Raw genomic sequence first — 22581 nt, forward strand, 5'->3', positions numbered from 1 at the left:
GCTTACTGTTAACGATTATTAATTATTAATTAAATTTGTACTATTTTCTTCAGTTTGAAATGAGTGGTCACAGCCCAATATCAGCGGTACATTTTGGCACTGCAAATTTAATAGGCCTATTGCAATTATGCTTGATTTTATACATTGATGATAATGCAGGTGTGTTACTTGTTAGTTCAGCATCATACACAAGAAGATCAAATTAAGAATTTTAAAGTAACAAATTAATGTAATTAAAATATCATTTAACAGAGAAAATGGCAAATAAAAATCAAATAATTAAATATTTTGCCATTCTCAATTTTTATGCGGGTGGGAAACAGTGAAGGGCCTTAAACATCCATGTTGTTGGGATTCAATGAGTCAATCCTACTATCCACATAAGGGTTGTTTTACAATCAGGGTACACAGATTGTCTCACTGGGGGTGAAAAATGAAGTGTCTAGTTTTTCCTCAATTTATTTGTTTTTGTGTTGTAGATGGGTCAAATAGGAAATCTGTAAAATTTTTAGGCGTCAAGTGTTCAGAGTTTCAAGTTATGCCAGAAACATGTTTTTGATACACATGTTTCTGTATACCCCATTTTTCGGAGAGGACACATTTTGACGGAAACCTGACGTCCAACTTTCAAACATGTGATACATGGAAACTAAGTGTAAGTGGACTAAGTGTTTATTATGAGTTTGTAGGATATATATAAGTGTTTTTCAAGAAAATATAATTTTAGTCTTGGGTCATATGGATTACGAGCTTGTATTCGGAGAGGACATTTTTTGACGGAATTTTCAACATAAATTTGAAGAAATGGTATAATTAATGAAACAGTCGCAATCTTACGTGGTTCTCAATTTTGAACAATCATGTTTCATACATTACTTCTGAACTGTCAAAATATGTTTTTATGTTATTGCTGGCAGTGATATATCATTTGCAAAGTTCACAAAGGTCAAATGAGACGGCTATTTTGTCCCAAAATCATACAGAAATGTATATTTTCATCATTTGCTAAGCATTTCAAACAAGTTCTTTGTGGCTGTAGGTAGAACTAATAGGGGCCAATAATTAGGCATGGCAACTTTTAATCACAAGTTAATCTAATATTTGAAACAGGGCACAATATGGTGCTCAGCCCAAATGTACCCTGATTGTAAAACAACCCATAAAGTGCTGGCTTGGGGCACAATCTTTTTAGTGAATGTGAGGGATCCAGAAATAGGCTTGGGGTATGATGAAAAAATCATTTAAAAAATTGAAAAAACAAAACAAACCAATTTTGAAAAAAAAAAAACCCAGGCCTAGATTTCCGTGATTTATATGACTTTTTTTTTTTGGCCTAAGGGCAATATCGGGGACCTCAGGTCACAGTCATGGGAGAACATGATATACCACCAACAGCCATTTTGTTTATTGTAAAAAATGGTTCCTTTTCCAACTACTTTGTGTCAGACGGTCTGTGGCTATCGACTGCACATGGCATTGGGTTGTGTTTGTGGTTGACACTACACAAGAAAGTATATGTATGCATGACTTAGATGTGAACTTAGAACTTTTAACCTGCTCATTGTGTTTTTGAGTGCAAATGATTGAGCAAATGTTGTTGTTATGTTCTAAAATATGTGTCAACTTTTAGGCACACGATCATGGTCACTGCTCTCTAAGCCTGTCATAAATATCACACATAAGTTTGTCAGTTGATAGTGCCAGTCTATTGTAGTAGTATAATGCTCTTTGCCAAGTCATCATTTGAAAACAAATCTTACACAATACATACCTAAAGCAAATGAGGCTGCTGATTTGACCTCTTCACTTGTTGCTGAGAAGGAATCTACTATTACTTTCTGTAACTCTGCATGACCACTCAAATCTCTGAAAGCAAAAAGGACAGTAAACAAATTTTATGACCAATGCAGTCACATCAATAATTCGTAAACGAGAGCGATGCAGAATGGGAAAGCAGTCCTATGTGAAGTTGATGGGAAAAACCCTAGATGAAATGTAATATCAATTCTTAAAATACCGGACACAAATTAATGAAGTGGATAGTTATGATTCATTGTTTAGTACAAAAAGAACTACTTGACAGCACCGAGCGTTTATCTTCATTTACATCAAGTACAGTACATCCCTCATAAATCAAATATTGCTGCACCTTGAATAAATTAACATTGTGAGGCTAACAAATATGCAAGTGAGAGTAAATAAACAAACAAGATGATATAAACTGTACTTACACATGTCTTCCAATTTCTCCCAGTGACAATAAAGCAAACAATTGGATAGAATCTGTTGACTTGGGATTCTGTGGGAACAAGAGGAACAACAGGAAAATACTATCATATATAATGATAATTTATTGATGAAAAAAGGGAGATGCAGTATTTAGGAATGAGCAAGTCCTGTTAAAAGTGACCCAACTACTGCTTAATCAAAATTTTCATATTAAACAAGGCTGAACTTTTGCAAGTGTATTTTTAGAGTTTTAAATGAAAATAATCTAACACAATTTACTTTGAGACAATATATGATAAATACCTTGACATCATTGACAAACTGGTTGACGACTCCTGAACCTTCCCCTGCACATGAGATAGTAAGGGCTGCTACACACTTAGCAATGGAGTGAAATGCCTGCAACAGGGACAAATATTGACACATAAATAAATCACAGAGCATCTTTTATTTAACTTTGCCCCATTTTCAAGGAATTTAATTGTATTCATCAGAACTCGGAGACAAATATTCTTTGACGAAAGTAGTAACAAGTATGGTTAGTAAAAGCAGGACCTGAATTTTTTTTTTTTTTAAAAGAAACAATTTCATCAGAATTTTTGACAATGAATTCTATGATTCCAATGGTCCACTGCAGAATCTATCTTTGCCCCCCCCCTTCCCAAAGATAACACTGGTATTTCCCATCACCCCTTGCACATGACATGAAATTGAAGCTGCTAAAAGAAATACAAATGTTTTACCTGTCGATGAACGGCAAACAGTGATGTTGGTGGTTGTGTGGTCTCACTAGGTGAATATACGGGTGTTGTGAGAAGCTGAAGCAGATCCTTGAAGCCCATTTTAGGGGTGTTAGTGGCTACAATGGCCTGGAAGAACTCAAGCATAGCATTCAGAGCACCACCTATAAAGCACATATGAACAGGTGGGGTGGTCAGATTTATGATTCAATTTTTTACAGTTAGCTTACAGCTGAACAGAATCAAGGATGAATAATCATACTCTTAGTTTCACATATTTGGTCTAGAAGAAGCCATATCAGGCTTCGGTGATAGTAAAACAAATCAATTATCATAATTAACAAAAATTTAATTGAGACAATCAATTCTTTACCAACAGTGTTCAATTTCAAGTGTGTAAATTGTGAATCTATTTGCACAATGAATTTATGAAAATTGTCCATTAAACGTTGCTGATACTGACAAATGTGAATTTGAGATATAGGCCAAAAACAACAGATTAAAAACAGGATAAGAGACATTTCTAATTTCAGAATCAATTATACATATGTAGCTTACGTACACTCATTTACTTTGAACAGAATTTGGTATGGTCCCATTAACAGCCCCAACTCATCATGGTCTTTTATACAAAACCTTCCTTGTTCACACAAACTCTCCTTTTTACTGCAAGTATAGTCAGTCAATCAAGTAATTTACCCCTCCTCATCTTTCCATTAAATGTTATCAGAATCCATATGTTCACCAGCTGGACCCCAAAATTTAACTTCTTATGTAGCAAAGAGCCAATGGATCCTTCCTGTACCCCCCAGTTTTAGAGAATAGTGCTACCTTCATGTTTATATCTTCCATTACCTTGTAACAGAGGTGATCTGATGAGCACCAGGACTTCATGTAAGATTTCATCATATAGTTTCATGGTACTGCCAGGGTGGACACGACACAGCGAGCTCAGGAGGTGAAGGGTCAACTGGGAGATATGAAGGTCACTTTCGTTGATAAGGGGTGGGACCTCAGCCATGATGCCATCAATCATGGGCATTGTCAGCAGAGACCCTGTCAACACAAGCAAAAAAATATGATTTAGTCATCAGATAGTTGAGGTGATTTTAAAGCAATAGGTCCTCAATAGAACAATGCTGTGCATTTTTGCAGTTAGAATCTGCTCTCTCTCTGAACACCTAAACTCAATCAATCAGAATTAGGCTAGATTTGGCTGCTATTGTGGTTCTTCAGTACAACTGCAAACAAGAGAGTATTCTAGCATTCTATAGGAGCTTAACATGCACCCAGCAAACTAGAATTCAGAATGAGTGTTTGTTTATGTTCCATATGTACAGCGCTGTGGCAATAACATGCACTAGGCACTAAGTCTCTGCAATTTATTGAAAGGTACACCATTTTGGCCATCATGCATGCCAATACAATATGGCAGATTTACCATAGCATTACACATAGGGCTTAACCTCTTTGGCATAGATATAAATTGCAAGCTCATACCTGACAACGGTCAATTCCAGTTAAAATCCATACACCTCTATGTGTGGAAGATTACGGTCATGTCTTTCATAGGGGGTGTATGGATTTTAACTGGATCAGCCTAACATAAATCAGTTGACTTACCATAGTTTTTGACTAAGATATCTAGAGCACCTAGAGTAGATAACTTGAGTGCTCGGTGATTCTTGCGTAGAAACGCTGCCAAGATTGGTAGACCTTTAACCTGATAAGAAGAATTACAAAGGGGGGAAATGGAAAAGATGCATTGGTTGATCTATTTTGGACATTAACTATAGATAGTTTGTTAAAAAAGTTGTTTTCCATGAAGTACAGTCAGCACATACAAGTATTTGACCACTTTCATGATGCAAAAACAAAAAAACAAACATAAACTGAATCAAGTGGGCTTAAGGGGGTACTACACCCCTCGATAAATTTGTGTCTATTTTTGCATTTTTCTCAAAAACTAATAACACAGTGGTAACAAATGTTATGTATATTATAGGGGCAAGGAATCCAATTACTACACTGGAATTTCAGTAAACCAAGACAAGCGGTTCGTTATTTATGATAAGAAATAAGGTACCGCTAGGATGTACCTCATTTACTATCATATATACTGAACCGCTTGTCTTGAGTCACTGAAATTTCAGTGTAGTAATTGGATTCCTTGCCCCAATAATATACATAACTTTTGTTACCAGTGTGTTATTATTTTTTAGAAAAATGCAAAATAGTCACAATTTACCACAGGTGTAGTACCCCTTAAAACTAAAAAACAACAAAACAAATACGGTGAACAACATGAACAAGAACAACAAAATAATAATATGAACTCACCAGTATAGATGAGAGGTCAATCTGTAGCGGTGACCCAGCGATCATCGTCAGCGCTTTTACGGTCGTCAGTCGTGTAATCTCATTCTTCAATCTATCCAGGAATATGGGTAAACACATATTCAGCTCCGACTTGAGGTGGTCGCCTAAGTTGCAGATCAGTTGACCCCTGACACAACATACAGATAAAGGATTATGGATATTAAATGAGATTTCTCAGCGAAAAAAGATCTCAAAAAACTTGAAACGAAGATTTTTCATATTTGTAGGTTAGGCAAACTATGTCTCACTGAAAGTGAAAATATTGAGCACCCACTAATTGCTTTTAATTGCTTTCTGGGGGCTTCCTCATCAGTAGCTTCTAAATTATTTTTTTGTCTCTGCTATTAATGCCCAGTTATGCCATGTCGTAAAAAAATTGTAGAATAAGGTGAAGATGATTATGTAAACTAGGGTTCATTCCATTGGTTTCATGTATGCACTTGTATAGAATTTACAAATCCAGTAAAACTTAATTAAAACCACTTACATGCACGAAATGGCCCTTTCCTTGACTTCTTGATCAATATCAGCAGCCTTGAGTCGCATCAGGGTACAGCTGTACAGATCCATGACATAGGTGCTGAAATCAAAGTCTGTGGAGACATCTAGAGGGCGTATCACTCTCACGATAGTTTGGGTAACCAACAGGGCTTCTGATGTGATCTTGTAGAATGGATCTCCTACTGCTGATACTACAGGCTGTTCGATGGAAAAGAGTATCACATCAATGCAATATATGAATCGTTGTACAAATCTGGAATGTTATTTGCATGGCTCTTCTAACACCACAGTTAGGCAAAAATAAAATTGTTTGCTTCCCACAGACTACTTATGACAGATGGGTCGGTCGGAATTTTATCTCCCTTTTACTTCAAATACACACAATGTCTGTGCTAATTTGCTGGTATTCAGTTTATATACAAGTCAATTAATACACAAAATACAAAATAAATGCAGAAGCAGATGTGCTGAACCATCGCATACCGTAAACCCCCGACTACAAGCATATATAGTATTTTTTATGAAAGCTAAATTAATTCGAAGCAAGCGTAAATATACCAATACAATAGATTGGTCTTAAAATAATACTTGTTTGTATTTGCTTGGATCCGTAATTTATTTGCTCAAACTCCATAATGGCGCCTGGATTAATGTAGCTTTCATCAGAAGCACTCTATATGCTTGTAGACAGGGTTTTACGGTATACGGCCGTGACATCAAATGTGTGCACAGAATCTTGTGCAAAATAATATGCACTGGATGGTTAGCAATATGCTTAATTTATAAAAGGAACTCTGCAAAATATTATAGTGTGGATAATCTTGTTGAAAGACAGGTGCTGTTTATCTTTAGAAGAATGGACTTCTCTTACTCTAATTGATGTGCACATCATGTTAATGAGCGAAATAGGTTGGGGCATTTTGTTCCCTTTGTCACACTTCATGCGTGCAATGCAGCTTGGCGCATAATCGGCCAATCAGATTACCAGTCTGCTGTTATGATTGTCATCTGATTGAATCAGCCAATCAGGCCCCATTGTGTTTATCCTGTGTATGCTCTCTGAAGTAAAAAAGGGTCATTCTTTTCTGCATGTGAATCACTGAATTGCACTGTAAATCTTTGTGAAAGTTGACACTTACTGGTACAATGACTGGCATATGAGGATGGAAATCCTGTGGACTATGATTGATCATCAGACAGTTGAGAAATGACAATGTGTCTATCTTCATGTTGGAGCTGCTGTTCTTATCCCTGTATAAAGAAGCAATGAATATAATAAAGTCAGAACCTGTGATTGGTTAGTTAGCGGTATCTTCTTCGGAGAAAAGCAAAAGCAAAAAATAACGAACAATGTCTGTATGGAAAAAGCAACTTTTATAGGCATTGGTAACATGGTGACTTCAGGAAAGAGTTCCTTATTACAAAGACCTCACTTTTGAGAAAGTTTGTATGTTTGAAGATATTTTGGAATTATGGTATTTGACCTTGGGACTGAGTGGACTTTCAAATCCTTGAAAGTACTTATTAAAAAGAGGTTTATTTAATCAATAATTGACAGTTGAACTATGATAATCCCTATTCAATCATGTGTAAGGCAGGAAACTAATTAGCACATTGCTCAGACTAGCAATATGGCACAAATATCAAGGTATCATTTACAAAATTATCCATATCTTGAAAAGTATTGATGCTTTGTACATAATTTTGGTACCACTTTGAAGTTTATTGTCCCGTGCTTACATTTCTATTCAACTCATGAAATGTCAAAAATGCGACTTGTTCCTGGTTTTGTCGGAACGGGTCACATATAAGATTATAGGTGCATGTCACATGCCAAAAACACCTGCCACACACTAAGAGGAAAAATATAAATGCTTGAAAATGAATACATATTAAAAACATTGATCACTTGAAAAATAAATAATACCGCTTTCATAGAAAAAAAGTTTCTTACCCAAGTGAGAATTGAATGCCAGGTACCATAGCTGGGATGTGGTCTGCCAAAGCCCCTGGGGCTACATTGATGAGTTCTGTTAGCAGAGTGAAGCAACCTTGTCTGGTTTTAATACTCTTCTCCTTCATTTGTTTATGTAGAGCTTTCACTATATCACCCACTTGAAGTCTCAACATTGCAATAGGACTGGGAAAAAGAAACAAAGACACAATACATTTACTGTCAATATCTGAGAATTGCTTGTGTGGATACTTAACCCTTTATCAGCTTATATGTGACATGATCTGGTCCATGGAGGCCAAAGGCGGCAAATTTGAAATTGAGATAATGGCAAAAATATGGAGTAAAAAACAATAAAATACCTAATGTTTCTACAAGGTAATAATAATAGCAACTCAGTTTTCAAAATGCCTCCTTTGGCCCCCATGGCACAGATCGTGTCACATATAGCACTAACTGCATAAGTACAGAAATGGAGTCCTGATTTGCACAAATAGAATCACTTCATGATGGCACATCATTTGCTGAATAGGCCATCTAGTATCATGTTACCCCATTTCTTTTCACATGACCAAGTGAAAAAGGACCTTGCCAAGAACGGAATTCAGGTTTCAAATCAAATTTGTCATTTCTAACTGATACTCTCTATCTTGGTAATATTTAAGAAGTTCTTGATGGTGATATGTTTTGTATTTAGTTTTACAGTGTATCCATGCAACTCACCCTTCTTCATCCTCCATTGCATCAGGATCAAAGAATCCAAGATTGATTGGTTTTGTTTGTCTCAGTAATGTCACATAGGCATGGAAAATATCAGATTTCACATTCTCTTCTCTTTCTGCAGGATAAAAATAACAATTCAGCACTGGAAATTACTCACAGACTGACATACTAAAGGGAGAGGGGGATATGGAGAGAGACAGCCATATACAAACACACACACATGCATCTTTTTAAGGACACATCCATTCTAGATTATGTTCCCCTATGCTATGATATACTACAGATTACTTATATTATAAGTATTTTTTGTGTGTAAAATCCTTGGACTGCAGGTATAAGTGTTCCAAAAACAGGTGTGCTTTGAAGTGTACATCCTCGAACGTGCAATAAAACCAATGCATACCAACACACACCTACCTTCAGTCCTTCACAGTGTCACAAATACACATCCATACATGTTTTCAGTAGCAAATTTATGGAAACTTTACAGGAATATGCAAGTGTTAGACTGCATATTCAGTAGTTAATGACATACCATGCACCCACACATACACTCACACACATGTAACATGCATCACACATGTATATAACATGCATGACCTCTACTGACCTTTGAACCTTGCAATGAGAGCTGGTGAGACAGTACGATAGAACTCACTGAGCATGTCATGACGTGAACCTACTATAGCATCAAGGCACTTGGCTGCTGCACGACGGACCTTCCATGACATATCATCATCATCACTGTATTCATCATCAGTCTCCCTATTAGTCAGGTAAACAATAAATACAAACATCGATCAACAAAATACATATCAAGAGCATACAAACTCTGATTGAACAAGAGTTTCTTCAGTCAATATTTATTGAAGCAGCATGTTTTAGTTTACATTTTTCTTCCCTGAACTTTTTACAACTTTTATTTTTTGTTCAGTTTCCTTGTTTTACTTTTCTTTAGCTCTCATGTTTCAGTTCTTTTGATTCTTTCAGTATTTTGCATGCTGTTGTCATGGATTAAACAGGCATTGGTCCTCAAGGATCCTGATCTGATCCTGTTGGAAAACTAATACGGGACAACTCAAACATAAAATCATATATTTTTTCCTGAGTCATAGTGGATAAACAGGTTCCATATATTATCAGTCAAATATTAAACCCATCTTATCTTCTATGACACAATTAGAGAATCACCGAGTTGTTTTACGCCAAAATAATGATGTCGCCCATGTTATATGAGATGATAGATGCATGACAGCAGCTAAACACAATACCTTTATTATCATTCTTAAACACTTCACTTCAAATTACATATCATATGTATACCAAATTTTAATCAAAAATTAAATCCTACATTTTACAAGGAATTACCTAGGGCTTAAAATCGATCAGTCTGTTGTTGCTATGCACCTTTGATTGGTTCAAATATTGAGTACTCGTATTTCGTTAACGCGCACATGCTGAACCATGTTACACCGTATCACATCACACAGCTTAGAACCAATAAGATTAAAGGACCGTTCTCAAGTGTTTCTATCATAGTCTCTAAATGCTTGACAAATGTAATGGGTTTACAGCAGTATGTTGTTGACTTGCATTGAAACTAGTGGTTACCACTTACTCTTGCTCCTCATCATCCTCATCAGCATCCATGGCATCATCATCTTCATCACTGTCATAATTGTAGTTGGGATCATAGCAAATGTACTGAAGACACAACTGAATGATCTGCCAACAAAAGCATTCATAAATAAAGTTGTATTAAAGGCATTATCGCTCTTGATTATATTTTGAGAGCGTGCAGAGCGTAAACACGGAAGTGGGGCTCTGATTGGCTGAGTCAATCGTTTGACAATCATAGCAACAGACCGATAATCTGATTGGCCGATTGTGCATCAAATCGTTGGTCGGCACAGATCGGCGCCCTTGAAGTGAACACAAAGCTCCACGTATGTCACTCATTAACAGGGTGCTCGCGTCAATCTGAGCACAGGACTGCCGTTCTTCTCTGAAACCCAGTGTAATATTATCAAGCTTAATCTGAACAGGTTTGATGTGATAGCCCAGTGTTTGTCTTCATTACTATTTGTGTACATCCATATCAAAAGGATAGACTTGTCGGGCTGCAACATGCGTCTCTTTTTTAAATGATAGCTAGGAATAAATACCAGACTCATCTCAAGTGGAGGTCACTTCAAATTGTCCCCAAGTCACATGGTTTAGGAATACATAGAACATTCCTTAACCAGGTGACTTGGGGATGATTTAAAGTGACCTTCACTTGAGATGAGTCTGGTATTTATTCCAAGCTATTACGTGAAATGAGACACATATAGCAGCCGACAAGTGCATCCTTTGATGTGGATGGACACATTTCTTATTTTGTGTTTTGGAGAGATTGGTGTTTGGTGCTAAAATCATTTAAAATCAGCTCTTTTTACCACAATTGATTGATTTTGACTGAAAGTTTTTGAAAATATTTTCAAAATATCAAATCTTTGCCAGATTTTTCAAGCTTTTGGTGATATTGTACGGCCAATTTAGCCTCCAAAAATGAAGAAAAAATCCTAATTGACCTACCCATCTTGAAAAGTCTGTCCTCCCATTAAACAGGATTTTTTTTTGTCTCCTTACATCTTATTTTTTTTCTTCTTCAAAATTGTAAAGTTCCTCATGAACTGCCAAACCACTGCTTAACTTGTGAAACTGTGAAATCTTTTTCTTGATTAGTATTAAATTGTCAACTGCTATCTAAATTATATGGGATGGTATACATTCCAACTCTTACATGTAGATATTGATGTAAGTAGCCCATCACATGAAGTGTAATTGCTACAAGTGGATGGGCAGGTTGTGCCTGACACACAAGTTCAAATTGTATATTGCAATACATACATACCTCCATAACATGCTGCGATACTTCCTTTGGACATCTTCTGACAAATGATTCAAATGCCTACAGAAAACAAAAAGTCTCAATGTGAAATAATACACATTGGTGTCTCTTCATTGAATTTCATGGGTATGGTTAAGGTGGTACTACACCCCTTGATAAATTTGTGACTATTTTTGCATTTATCTCAAAAAATAATAACACACTGGTAACAAAAAGTTATGTATATTATAGGGGCAAGGAATCCAGTTACTACACAGGAATTTCAGTGACTCAAGACAAGCGATAATTTGTTTACCTGAATACAGTACTCCCTCAGTTCATCATCTTCATCTATTTTGGCAAACTTGACAATGAGTGGGATAATCCTCTCCAGGTGCTCTCCTACTCGATGACCAGCTTGCCGACTGAAATCAAGCAACACAACATCAAGGGGATTAATACTGGGAGTCAGGGATTGTGTGTCCAATAAAATTAACATACCAAGGGTGACACCATACACAGACACATCCCTAAACATGTTTGCTGTACAAATTGTGTGCCAATGAATATATAGTACATCAATCGATCATAAGATATATTTCTATTTATCCAATGATAAATTACCATAACAATGGTCACAGACTGACACAGGTACTCACTAACACATTTCCCATACAAATTGTTTGCCAATGTATATATACTGTGTCTTGTCTCAAGTTGAGAGTAATGCCATGTTGGATTTTGTAGTGGCAGACTCGAATCAGTGCGTTTACGTGATTGCGTCGCCAGCGTACTGACAAATCGTCCTTTCTAAGTGTGTGTATACGCCCCGCGGGTTTAGGTTAGCGTGTACGATTTGAATCTGCCACTACAAAATCCAACATGGCGTGACTCTCAACTTGAGACGAGACACAGTATATTTCATTAACCCACCATGGATATTTGCTGTTATATTTTGTGCATTTTATCACAATGATGAAATAAAATAGTACACGATAACCAGGGATGTGAATGGTATTCGACTACCTGCCAATAGACCATTTTGAAAATATCTGAAAGTCTTTGAAATTGAAACCAAATATGTTATGCCGATATCGCAGTTCAATACGTACATTGATTACAAGATTCTGGGCATGAACTGATCCTTTTTACACAATAATAAGAATGAGTGGACCAGCCAGTCATTGCCAATGCGAAAGGACCTTGCTGAGAACTATAATACTGTTGCACACAAACACACGCTATATTACCTGATTGCACCGATACACTGTATGTAAGTCCTTGTGGTAGATGAGTTAGAGTTGGCTGACAGCTCTGTCAACAAGTAATCCATTAAATCACTGAAAAGCTTGGGGCTACTGCTCATAACCAAGTGTCCTGCAAGGAGAAATAGGATATCATCATGTCAACATAGCCAATTCATACTATAATAGGAGACTGAATTCAAAAATACTAGTTCTAACATTACCTGTCAATCAAACTCAGAAAAGATTTGTTTACAATTTGTCCTGACAATTGAATTTCTAAACGCAACAGTAAAACAGTATGCCCTATGGTTAATTTTGCTCTTTCAAACATAAAAAACCTTTCCAAACTTAGGTCTTAATAATTGGAAACTTGCTTTCCTGAAGTCACCATGTCTACAAGAGATGACCATAAATGGAATAGGAATCAAAGATCACAGTGAAGATGCTGTCTAGATGCATGAGCGAAACAGCTGCCTCAACGCGTTGATGTCACTGCCCCATCAGGGTGAAAAATGGTATGATCACCATTCTGATGACCCTCTTTGCTAACAACCAAGCCCGTAACCACACCCACATCTACAAAAATGTCAACTTCTTTTCAAGGTAGCAATATTCAAACATACCAAACCCAAGAAGGTTCAAATTGGAAAGAGAGAGATTATCACTTTTCCATTCATTTTGAAATAATTATCCTGCAGGTATTTTTCAAAATTGATCACATCACGTCCATGAGCAGCTTTGTAGTGTACAAGTAACAGTACCCACCCGTAAACATCACATATGCAAATACTACTTGCTATATATCAATTCATGCCCCCTGTCAAACAATTATGATTCATACACCAAGTTCAAAATGTACAATGACAACACATAAACTTTACCTAATGCAATGATAGCCCTCTTCCTAACTGCCATCCTTGGGCTGCTCAGCTGTGGTAGCAATGCTGTTTGTATGGCTGAATGAAAACTCACTAACAGACCTGCAACACAAATATTTGTGACAAAAGATAAATACAAATTTCATGGTTTGAATTTTATCACACCACACAGTGCAGAATCAATCTTGATATTTGCCGAAGTAATTTTGCAGGAATCGTTTGATTCTTACAAATTATGTACAGTGTAGCTCTAGAAAATTTCTGGAAGTTTATAATTCTTCCTAGTTAATAGAAAAACCACTTGCAAAATTCAAACAAGCATTGTAAATGACTAAATCGACCATATTTTCTATGTATGTTACCCTGTTTGTACAACTGAATAAAATCTAGCTGAAAAACCTGTGAAGCTTTTTTATCATTTTTTGACCTGTTCTGGTCATGGTTTTTCATTTTTTTTCTTTCTACATATATTGTAGCAAATCACATTATGATTTTGATCAAATTACTTCAGCTAACAGAACCACAAACTTTTAACACCATAATGAAAAAAATTTGATCTCATGGAACAGAAAAAGAAAACTGGTAAAATTTGATGATTGAAAAAGAAACAAACTGAAAAACCTACCACCAAATCGACTGAGGAGATCTCCCAGGATATCCAAGGCTTCCAGCTTCACAGACACATCTTCTTGCTACAGGCGAAACAGAATATAAAACTTGTAAATATACAAAAAACATAAATACCAACCTTTGCATGTAATTTATTCTTTCCCTCAAGAAGGCCAAGGAAGAAAACAATTTCAACATTGACTAGGATTTGAACCTGGGACCTCTGGGTATCTAGATGAGCCTTTTAAAAACTGAGCTATCAACTGGCTTCAAAGCATTATAGTATGGGTCCAAGGTTCCAAATCATATCTGTCCCGCTTCTCTAGCATTAATGAGAAATAGTATTTTATCAATTTTAGTCAATCAATTAAAGAAAACATTGCGACTGAGAGTTATTAATAAGTACTTGAGGTTAATGATATGCACATAATTTATTATTTCCATCAATTAATAAAATTTCATCTTGGTCAAGGATTTGAGCCTGGACCCCCTGATTATCTGGACCAGCGCTCTAACCAAATGAGCTATCAAGGAAGCCAATGGCATCGAAGCGTTATAGTACAAACCTTTGTTCTTCAAGGAGTTGAGTTAAAAGACATTTGAACTGGATCAGTATTGAAACTGGGTTTTTTCCATACCTTTGCTATAGCATTTGTTAGCCTTCCTGTGATACTCTTACATATGTTGGCCGCTAGAGGGCTTGATGCAGGAGGAAGCTCATTGATCACTGTCTTTAAACCTAAAAGAACAAATTTAAATATATCACAAATGAACTGCATTATTCATCATGGAACTGTTAGATAAATATCAAGGACTCAATGCAACATTGTCTTATATTTATTAGCTCCCTTGGGTAATGTTAATCAAAAGCATGATTGCATTTTATACATAACATTACACAGGGGAGCTAACAGAGATAAGGCAGGATAGTGCTGCACTGAGCCCTTTGATAATTATGTTAAATAAAACAGGAATTATTCATACTTCACTTTTAAATAAAAAGTTTATTCAGATATTACATTTAGAAATTCCCAAGTAACGTAACTGACCAAATGTGGCAATCAAAATTACAGAAATGCCCATATTACTGCCTACTACAAGAGTGTTACATAAAAAAGATAAGAATCTGAACCATATTATACAACGCAAACTTATAAAATGTTTAATTGCAAATAGCAAAATAAAACTATTTGCATGCACTACAATTTTATGAATTCTTCTCAGTTGCAAAATGTGTGCTTTATGGCATGCAATCAATTCATTGGGACAAAACTATACAGTACATGGAAGTCTGTCCAACTCATGATGATGATTAGTATTAATTCTAGGTGACAGGCCTTACCGATACTGGAGATGTCTCGCAACTGTTCCTTGTCAGATAGCATATTGTTACACAGTGTATCCACAATGGTTTCCACTTGGTATTCCTTTACTTTTGACACCAGAGGACCAAGGCTATAAACAAAATGGGAAAGATTTGGTATTAAAATTAAACCTAAACACCTAAATCCTTTACAAAATGTACTGGAAGGCTTTATTAGGAACTGATAGCGCATTTTACATAAAATCAAGGTGCATAGTGCAGTGAATGACAAGAACATACAAAGCAATGAACAAAGCACAAAATTGAACAAATTTTAATCTTTACCAAGAGCAGCCAGTGTACATAAACGTTGAAAAAAAACAAACCCCAAATCAGTGCATCTGGCCGGATTAGAACCGGTGACCTTCATATTACAAAGCACGATGCTCTAGCTAATTGAGCCACAGAGGTACACTGGAGAAGAGCGGAAGATGTTAATCAATAGATATTAGGTTCAAATGGTGTTCATCGCATTCCTAGCAGAAGGCATCAGAACTGCATAGGGATGAATATTATACTTAGTTCTCTGGGTTGATAGGATGAACAAATTTTAATCTTTACCCAGAGCAACCAGCGCACATAAACATTGAAAAGAAAAAACTTGCACCCTGTTTTTTTAGGGTTAGAGTTCGGATTAGGGTTATACTTGTGCGCAGGGTATACCAGAATTATTCGCTAAGTTTATGTACTTACCACTTGACAGCAAGATTTTGCACCTCTCCATTTTTATCTTCCAGCAGTTTCAGTAACATCCTCACAACCTACAATCAAATAATAAATAATAAAATAAATTATGTAAATAGCCCAAGAGAATCAAGTTGTTCATATGCTTGGGATGAACACACCATCCAATACATGCCATAAGGTATCATACACAAGGGCTCAAAATATGCTTTATTTTTAATTACGAGGGATATACTTTGATCAGATTTTATGAAACATAGCCTTCATGGGTACTACATCTTTTAATTTAGTGAACCACCATGGAATATTAATGCAGGTAAAAGAACCTTTCATTCACGTGCTGCTAAATTGTGGAATAGCCTTCCATCTGATAGTAGATGTAATTTTAAGTCAATGAGTATTGCTCAATTTAAGCAGATATTTTTGATAAAACCTGTGTAATCTGTTTTTTTCAGCTGAATTTTTATATGTTTTCCCATCTGTTCACAATTTCATGTACCATTTATAATTACTATTTGTATTTTCTGATTTATTACTGTATATATGCTTCTTGTTCACATGTAAATGCAGGGCCTCCTTGGAAATCAGTGTTTGACATTGAAGGAGCTACCCTGGGTAAAGAAAGTTCAAATAAATAAATAAATAAATAAAATTTAGTTGCTATGAAGAAGGCAATCACTTGAGTACCAAAATTTCAACTCGGTGTCATGCACATATTGTGTATGGTCTGGTAAATCCAACAGAAAGGAGTATAATGCCAACTGCAGAAGGACCTCAAACAGTATGAAGATATTAATTAGATATGAATACAATGTCATCAATGCAATGTAATTCTGAAATGTTTCCTTCAGATTGACAGAAAGTTAAATCCAAAACCATTTTTAAACACACTGTAAGCATTGCCAAGATATTAATAGGGATGTCCACTGTCAACACATTTGCTGCTAGAACAGTTTCCATCTCACTGTGTGTGTGCACTCATCAATGTATTGTCTATGCAAACACAGCTCCAGGCACTAAGTCCCACACTCACCCACCCATGTATAATTGTCTTAGATGCCAACTGTTACTACTACTGATTGATAATTACCTTGCGTTCACTGTCATCATCCAGCTTGATTGAATCTTTCTGCAGTTCAGTCATAAGGTCATTTGTGGCCATGAACCGAAAATCCTTGTCACTGGATGTCATCTGTAGGGAAGCAATGTGAGCGAGTCTGTTAGTTTAAAAAGGAAGTGTACCGCAATCACAACATTATATCTTACTAGATTTCGCGGTTCTCGGGTTGGGTGGTTCTTGTGACTATCTCAAATTACCCAACACCTGTTACCCATATAGGCCTACTTGCCCTGACTACTAATAGTAATAGGCCTCTGCACATGTGCCGTTTTGGAATCCGATGAGATGCACCTGCATGATTAACCACACTGTAATGCTTTCCGATGCTCGCTTTGGCGTCCGTCGGTATACTCCGCGCGACTACGCGATACACACATGAGCACACGTTAGCGAGCAGCGCGCACACGCCGATAGTCTTGCGCGGACAGAGGGACGGACACGCCATTATATGCACCTGCATGATTAACCACACTGTGATGCTCGCACTGCGTCCGTCGGTATACTCTGTGCACTACGCAATGCGCACCGCGAAAGCACGCGTTAGCGAAGCAGCAGCACGCCGATTATAGCAGCGGACAGAGGGACGGACGGACACGCCATGATTAGTATTATGATGTTAGAATAATAATTATTTATCAAGCACGAATAGCGCGAATCACATGGTTTTATTTTAAACAAACTCATGTTGACCAAAAACAAATAAAAACAGCCAGCTCTCAACACACAATATTCAAAATTCCTGCACCAAAATTGTCTAGAGAGCAATGACGTCCCAATTATACAATGAAGGCTGAAGACAAATGAGCAGAAATAACCATGATGTGGCCCATGTGGACAGTCATGATACTGATAGTGTATAGACCCTCCCTCGGGTCCATGGAGAACGACTGGTAATGTAGATTACATAGCATTAAAAATCAACCCAATACATGGACCCTCCCAGTCTGTAAGCAATTTGACTTCCAGTTCCCACAAAATGCTGGGAGTTCACTTTTACGGATTTGGAGTCACGCAATCTTTCTATATACCACGTCCATGTTTTCACTACATTAACGTTTGTGTAAGCGACTAAAACATGTAAAACAACGATATTGTATCCGACCAATCAACGCAGCTTGGCAGCGCGGGGATATTTGAAAAGGCTTCCCTAGCTAAATAATGTGCAAACATTCAAACCGCACGCGATAATATACGCAATGGACAATAGGCCTAAGTCCGAGTCGAGTGGTTGCCTTTTATTATTGCGCGTACCATGGCCTATCAGACGCGTGCCACTTGAGCTCAATACTTCTCAGTTGTTGACAAGCAATGACAAGTGTCCCATCCGATCTTGCGTCACATCCCATGCATAGCTTTGTGCTACCATATTTGAATTGAAAATGGGCGGGGCTTTTGTAATTGACATCAGAATCACGGGCTTCGTTGAGCGAATATTTGGAAGTGAAATCTCTAACACTTCGGAACAGTCTCGGCGTGGGGAGCGGTCACTGAATTTTAGCGTTCAATATAGGAGGTGTGATCAGGTGTAGTGGCATCAATTTGAGCTAATTTGTGTAGAGAGAGGAATTGGTTTTGGGCTGTGTATTTAGAATCGGGGGGTGAAGGACTATGGCATATTTTGGTAGGCCATTATGTAATTATGTATCGTTCCATTATCCAGGCCGGACCGAACCGAGACTGTGGGACAGTCTAATAGTGTAGTGCTTTTCAGTAGCCTGTTAGTACAAAGTCGCATGGAAAGAAAACATATCTTGGGGCCCGATTTAGTAGCTTGGGCCCAGTTCAGGCCCCAACTTATTAACTTGGGCCCGAGATAGTACCTTGGGCCCACGCCTTAGTAGCTTGGGCCCCGACTTAGTAATTAGGGACCAGCTTACTAAGTTGGACCTTGAGTTACAAATGTAGTCGGTGCCCCAAATTACTAAGTTGGGGCCCTGTGTTACTAAGCCGGGGCCTAAAGCTACTAAGTCAGGGCCCTGAATCTCCTGAGATTATGTTTTTCTTTCCATGCCACTTCTGGGGCTCCATAACAACCTGGACATTGCAGTGCTAAAAAGAATGATTCCATGAAATTTGAATGTTTGTTTTATTGTTTGTTTTATTTCTTCTTTTGCCTGGGTTACTCATTCAGTGGATGTTTTAAGGTACCGGTATCCTCTGTTCTTCCATGAGGCCCATGGAGGCCTCATTTGATTTTGAATTATGCATAGAACTATGTTGAAATTCAGTAAGGCCAATGGAACTCGATTATTAGTTTCCGATTGGATGTTTGGAAAAAAGGACGAGGTCGCTATTTCATTATTCATTATTCGGTCTCTTTTCATTATCCATTATGTCAACAAAATCAATCATTTTATGAACAGCTTTCTCCAACTTTAGGTGCCCCACCAGTACCAAAGTATATATCGTTGATGAAAGACCATTTCAAAACGGGTATTAATGCTTAGATCATCATTACAGACATTTTGCACCAGATTGAGAAAAGATTTTATTTTTTTAAATAAAAATGAAAAGAAATTTGCAATTTTTGTAATCACCAGAAACACGATGAGGTAATCCGTAAATTTCCATTATTTACCACATCCTCTACCCCTACAACTAAGAAAAACTGCTGATTATGATCAGCAGGGTATATCAGACATTTTGAGAGTTTCAATTTTGATTAGTTCCATCTCAATTTTCAGATAATTGACTTTTTAATAAAAATAATGAAAGTTTTGGTCAAATTGAAAAGATGATGCGGGAGGTCAATAGGAAACTAACAATCGAGTTCCATTAGCCTAACCAATGTTCATTGTATCTGATCCAATTATGCACTTACTTGTGAACGTTTCAGCAAACACTGTTGCCTTTGTCAACACTTGATGAGGAATGACTGCATACATTTTTGATTGAATTATAATATTACTAATTTGGTACCGTATATAATTATACAGAGAGTAAACTTGTACAATTCAGCTTCAAGTAGGGGCAACTAGGAGACTACAGAAGAAAATCAAGTGTGAACAATATGCTTCAAACTAAGGCTGGCATTTTCGGGCGGGCATACGGGTCGGGTAATAGTAATACCCTTTTTGAAATCAGTAATAGAGTATGACATGAATACAAATTATCTATTTTCATATTAAAAATACAAAATATCTTGAAAAAATTTTTTAGGTCAACCATGAATGATCCTAGCATTTAGGTTTAGGTCCACCGACACTACAAAACCGAAAAAATAAAAACTTATTTTTTTTTTTTGTTGCATTTTTTTTGTTGCAATTTCGGGTATCCGGTTACCCGCCCGAAAAATGTGCCGGGTACCCGGGTACAAAATTACCCTAAAACGCCAGGCCTACTTCAAACCTTAAATTGGAACACTTTGGAGCAAAGACGTGAAAATCAACGCATCAAATGCTTTTCACAAAATAATACATGGTGGATTTGAGCTTGATTTGAATAGATACACCACCAAGAAAGTTGACAGACCAAGACAGACGCACAACCAACAATACCAGAGCAACTCCAATTTCATCACAACAAGCCAGTTCGCTAGTACATCATTTTTCCCCTAACAATTTCTACCAATTACCCCAATCGACTAGACTGTAGACATCAAAACAACTGAACCCTTTAAGCAAGCTATTTCAGAAGTGGATCAGACCTCCACGACAACCAGAAGTAAACATTAACATCCCGCACCATTGTTTATCCAGCACGCTTTTTGGAATTCCGAAAATCTGTAAAAAGGGTGGGGGTTAAAATTTTGCTGTATAAAGATTGGGTTTCTAAAAAGCGTGGGAGCAATATATTAAGAGTGTGGGTAAAGCTACCAATTGAAAAAAAAATTATAATAAAGTAATTTGACGATCTCTTCAAAAACATTCATATTTTATTTGTAAATTTTGAATGAAAATTGCGGAAATTAAGTTGCTGATCAATGTTTTCAACTCGTAAATGACTAAACGTCACCCATAGTAGAATCGACGAGCCATGAATTTTATGAATGGCGATGATTTAATAGTCATTCTCGACATCTCTACACAGCTGCTTGCCTTTGGTAGGTATGTTCATAAAATTTTGAAGTTCAATATTTTTAGCTGAAAGTTCTTTCATTTGAAAGAGAATCAAATTACCTAAACAATAAGGGGTCAATCATGTTTCTAGTGCATATACTTTTGAAGTTACAGACAAAAATAGTGTCACCAAATTGTCCAAAATTTTGTGTGTGAAATTGTGACAGCAGGCACATGTACAATGTACACTACTGTATGTGACCCCAGATGACCTCCTATTCTTTACTGTAAGAAAGCTGTTTTGGATGGTCTTGATTTACACACAAATTGCTTTTGCGCTTTAACGAGCGTCCACTTGGTGGAACATAGATTGCACTATGTGATAGCTTATGAATCCATTATTGGGCTATTCCAGATGTATTCCGCACCCCCCCTATGGAAGACATTAAAAAAAATACAATTCCAGCTGGAATTGAGATGTGTCTAGAATTCCAGCAGTCATTTTTAGCAAAGATTCCGGCTGTAGGGTATGGAAGACATTGAGATTAGGTGAAATTCCGGCTGCTAAAATAAACGAAAAAACAAAGAGTGGGGATTGTGAAAGGCCATGATGTGCCTATGGAAGACATTCACATTTCTTAATATTCCGGCTGGAAAATGGTCAAAAATGCTCCAATTCCAGCAGAATCTTCACTTATGATCACCATCTCGATTAACCTATGAAAGACATTTACTTGAATTCTGGCTGGAAACAAAAAATGTTCTCATTCCAGCTGGAATCCTATGGAAGACATTTACATTTACGTGAATTCCGCTGGCCATATTACCACAATTCGCAGTGTCTTCCATGGGTTTTTCCTGACATGTGAATTCCGGCTGTCAATTTAGCCCCGAATTCCGGAAGTGTCTTCCATAGGGGGGGTGCGGAATACATCTGGAATAGCCCATTATGCCAGTACCAACATAAGTCAACATCACTTAGGTTTTGGTTGTCAAAATTAATTTTCAGTAATTTTTTCCATTGAGCCCCACAGTAAAGCCATTTTTGGACCGTACAGGCACATTCCACTTCCCTATGGACGAATAGCGCCACCTATAGTGTGTGATGTGAGCCTGGCTACCTTTGGCCCACTCGCTCCACACTAGAAGTGGAGCGAGTGGAACCACAGCGGCTGTGTAGAGACTGATGTAAGTATCGGAAACTCAGAACCGATTCAGGATGTCAGCCAACCTTAATTAACACATTTGTTAATCAACCAAATTCGCCTAGAACACAATACATAT

General features: G+C 37.1%; 1 protein-coding gene across 1 annotated transcript in view; it reads right to left on the reverse strand.

Moving 5' to 3' along the window:
• Positions 1-22581, reverse strand: part of LOC140151208 (cullin-associated NEDD8-dissociated protein 1-like) — a 39027-nt gene that overhangs the window by 9927 nt on the left and 6519 nt on the right. The window contains exons 2-23 of the mRNA XM_072173466.1: positions 17270-17371; positions 16189-16256; positions 15475-15587; positions 14771-14871; positions 14149-14215; positions 13527-13625; positions 12649-12775; positions 11715-11823; positions 11423-11479; positions 10145-10251; positions 9137-9291; positions 8527-8641; positions 7804-7989; positions 6989-7100; positions 5836-6047; positions 5310-5475; positions 4593-4692; positions 3825-4025; positions 2973-3133; positions 2533-2628; positions 2232-2299; positions 1772-1866 (exon numbers count right to left, since the gene is read on the reverse strand). Coding sequence (XP_072029567.1) covers positions 1772-1866; positions 2232-2299; positions 2533-2628; positions 2973-3133; positions 3825-4025; positions 4593-4692; positions 5310-5475; positions 5836-6047; positions 6989-7100; positions 7804-7989; positions 8527-8641; positions 9137-9291; positions 10145-10251; positions 11423-11479; positions 11715-11823; positions 12649-12775; positions 13527-13625; positions 14149-14215; positions 14771-14871; positions 15475-15587; positions 16189-16256; positions 17270-17371 — 2617 coding nt within the window. The remainder of the gene's footprint in view (positions 1-1771; positions 1867-2231; positions 2300-2532; positions 2629-2972; positions 3134-3824; positions 4026-4592; positions 4693-5309; positions 5476-5835; positions 6048-6988; positions 7101-7803; positions 7990-8526; positions 8642-9136; positions 9292-10144; positions 10252-11422; positions 11480-11714; positions 11824-12648; positions 12776-13526; positions 13626-14148; positions 14216-14770; positions 14872-15474; positions 15588-16188; positions 16257-17269; positions 17372-22581) is intronic.

Source organism: Amphiura filiformis, chromosome 4, assembly GCF_039555335.1.
Source record: "Amphiura filiformis chromosome 4, Afil_fr2py, whole genome shotgun sequence".
Lineage (NCBI taxonomy): Eukaryota > Metazoa > Echinodermata > Ophiuroidea > Amphilepidida > Amphiuridae > Amphiura > Amphiura filiformis.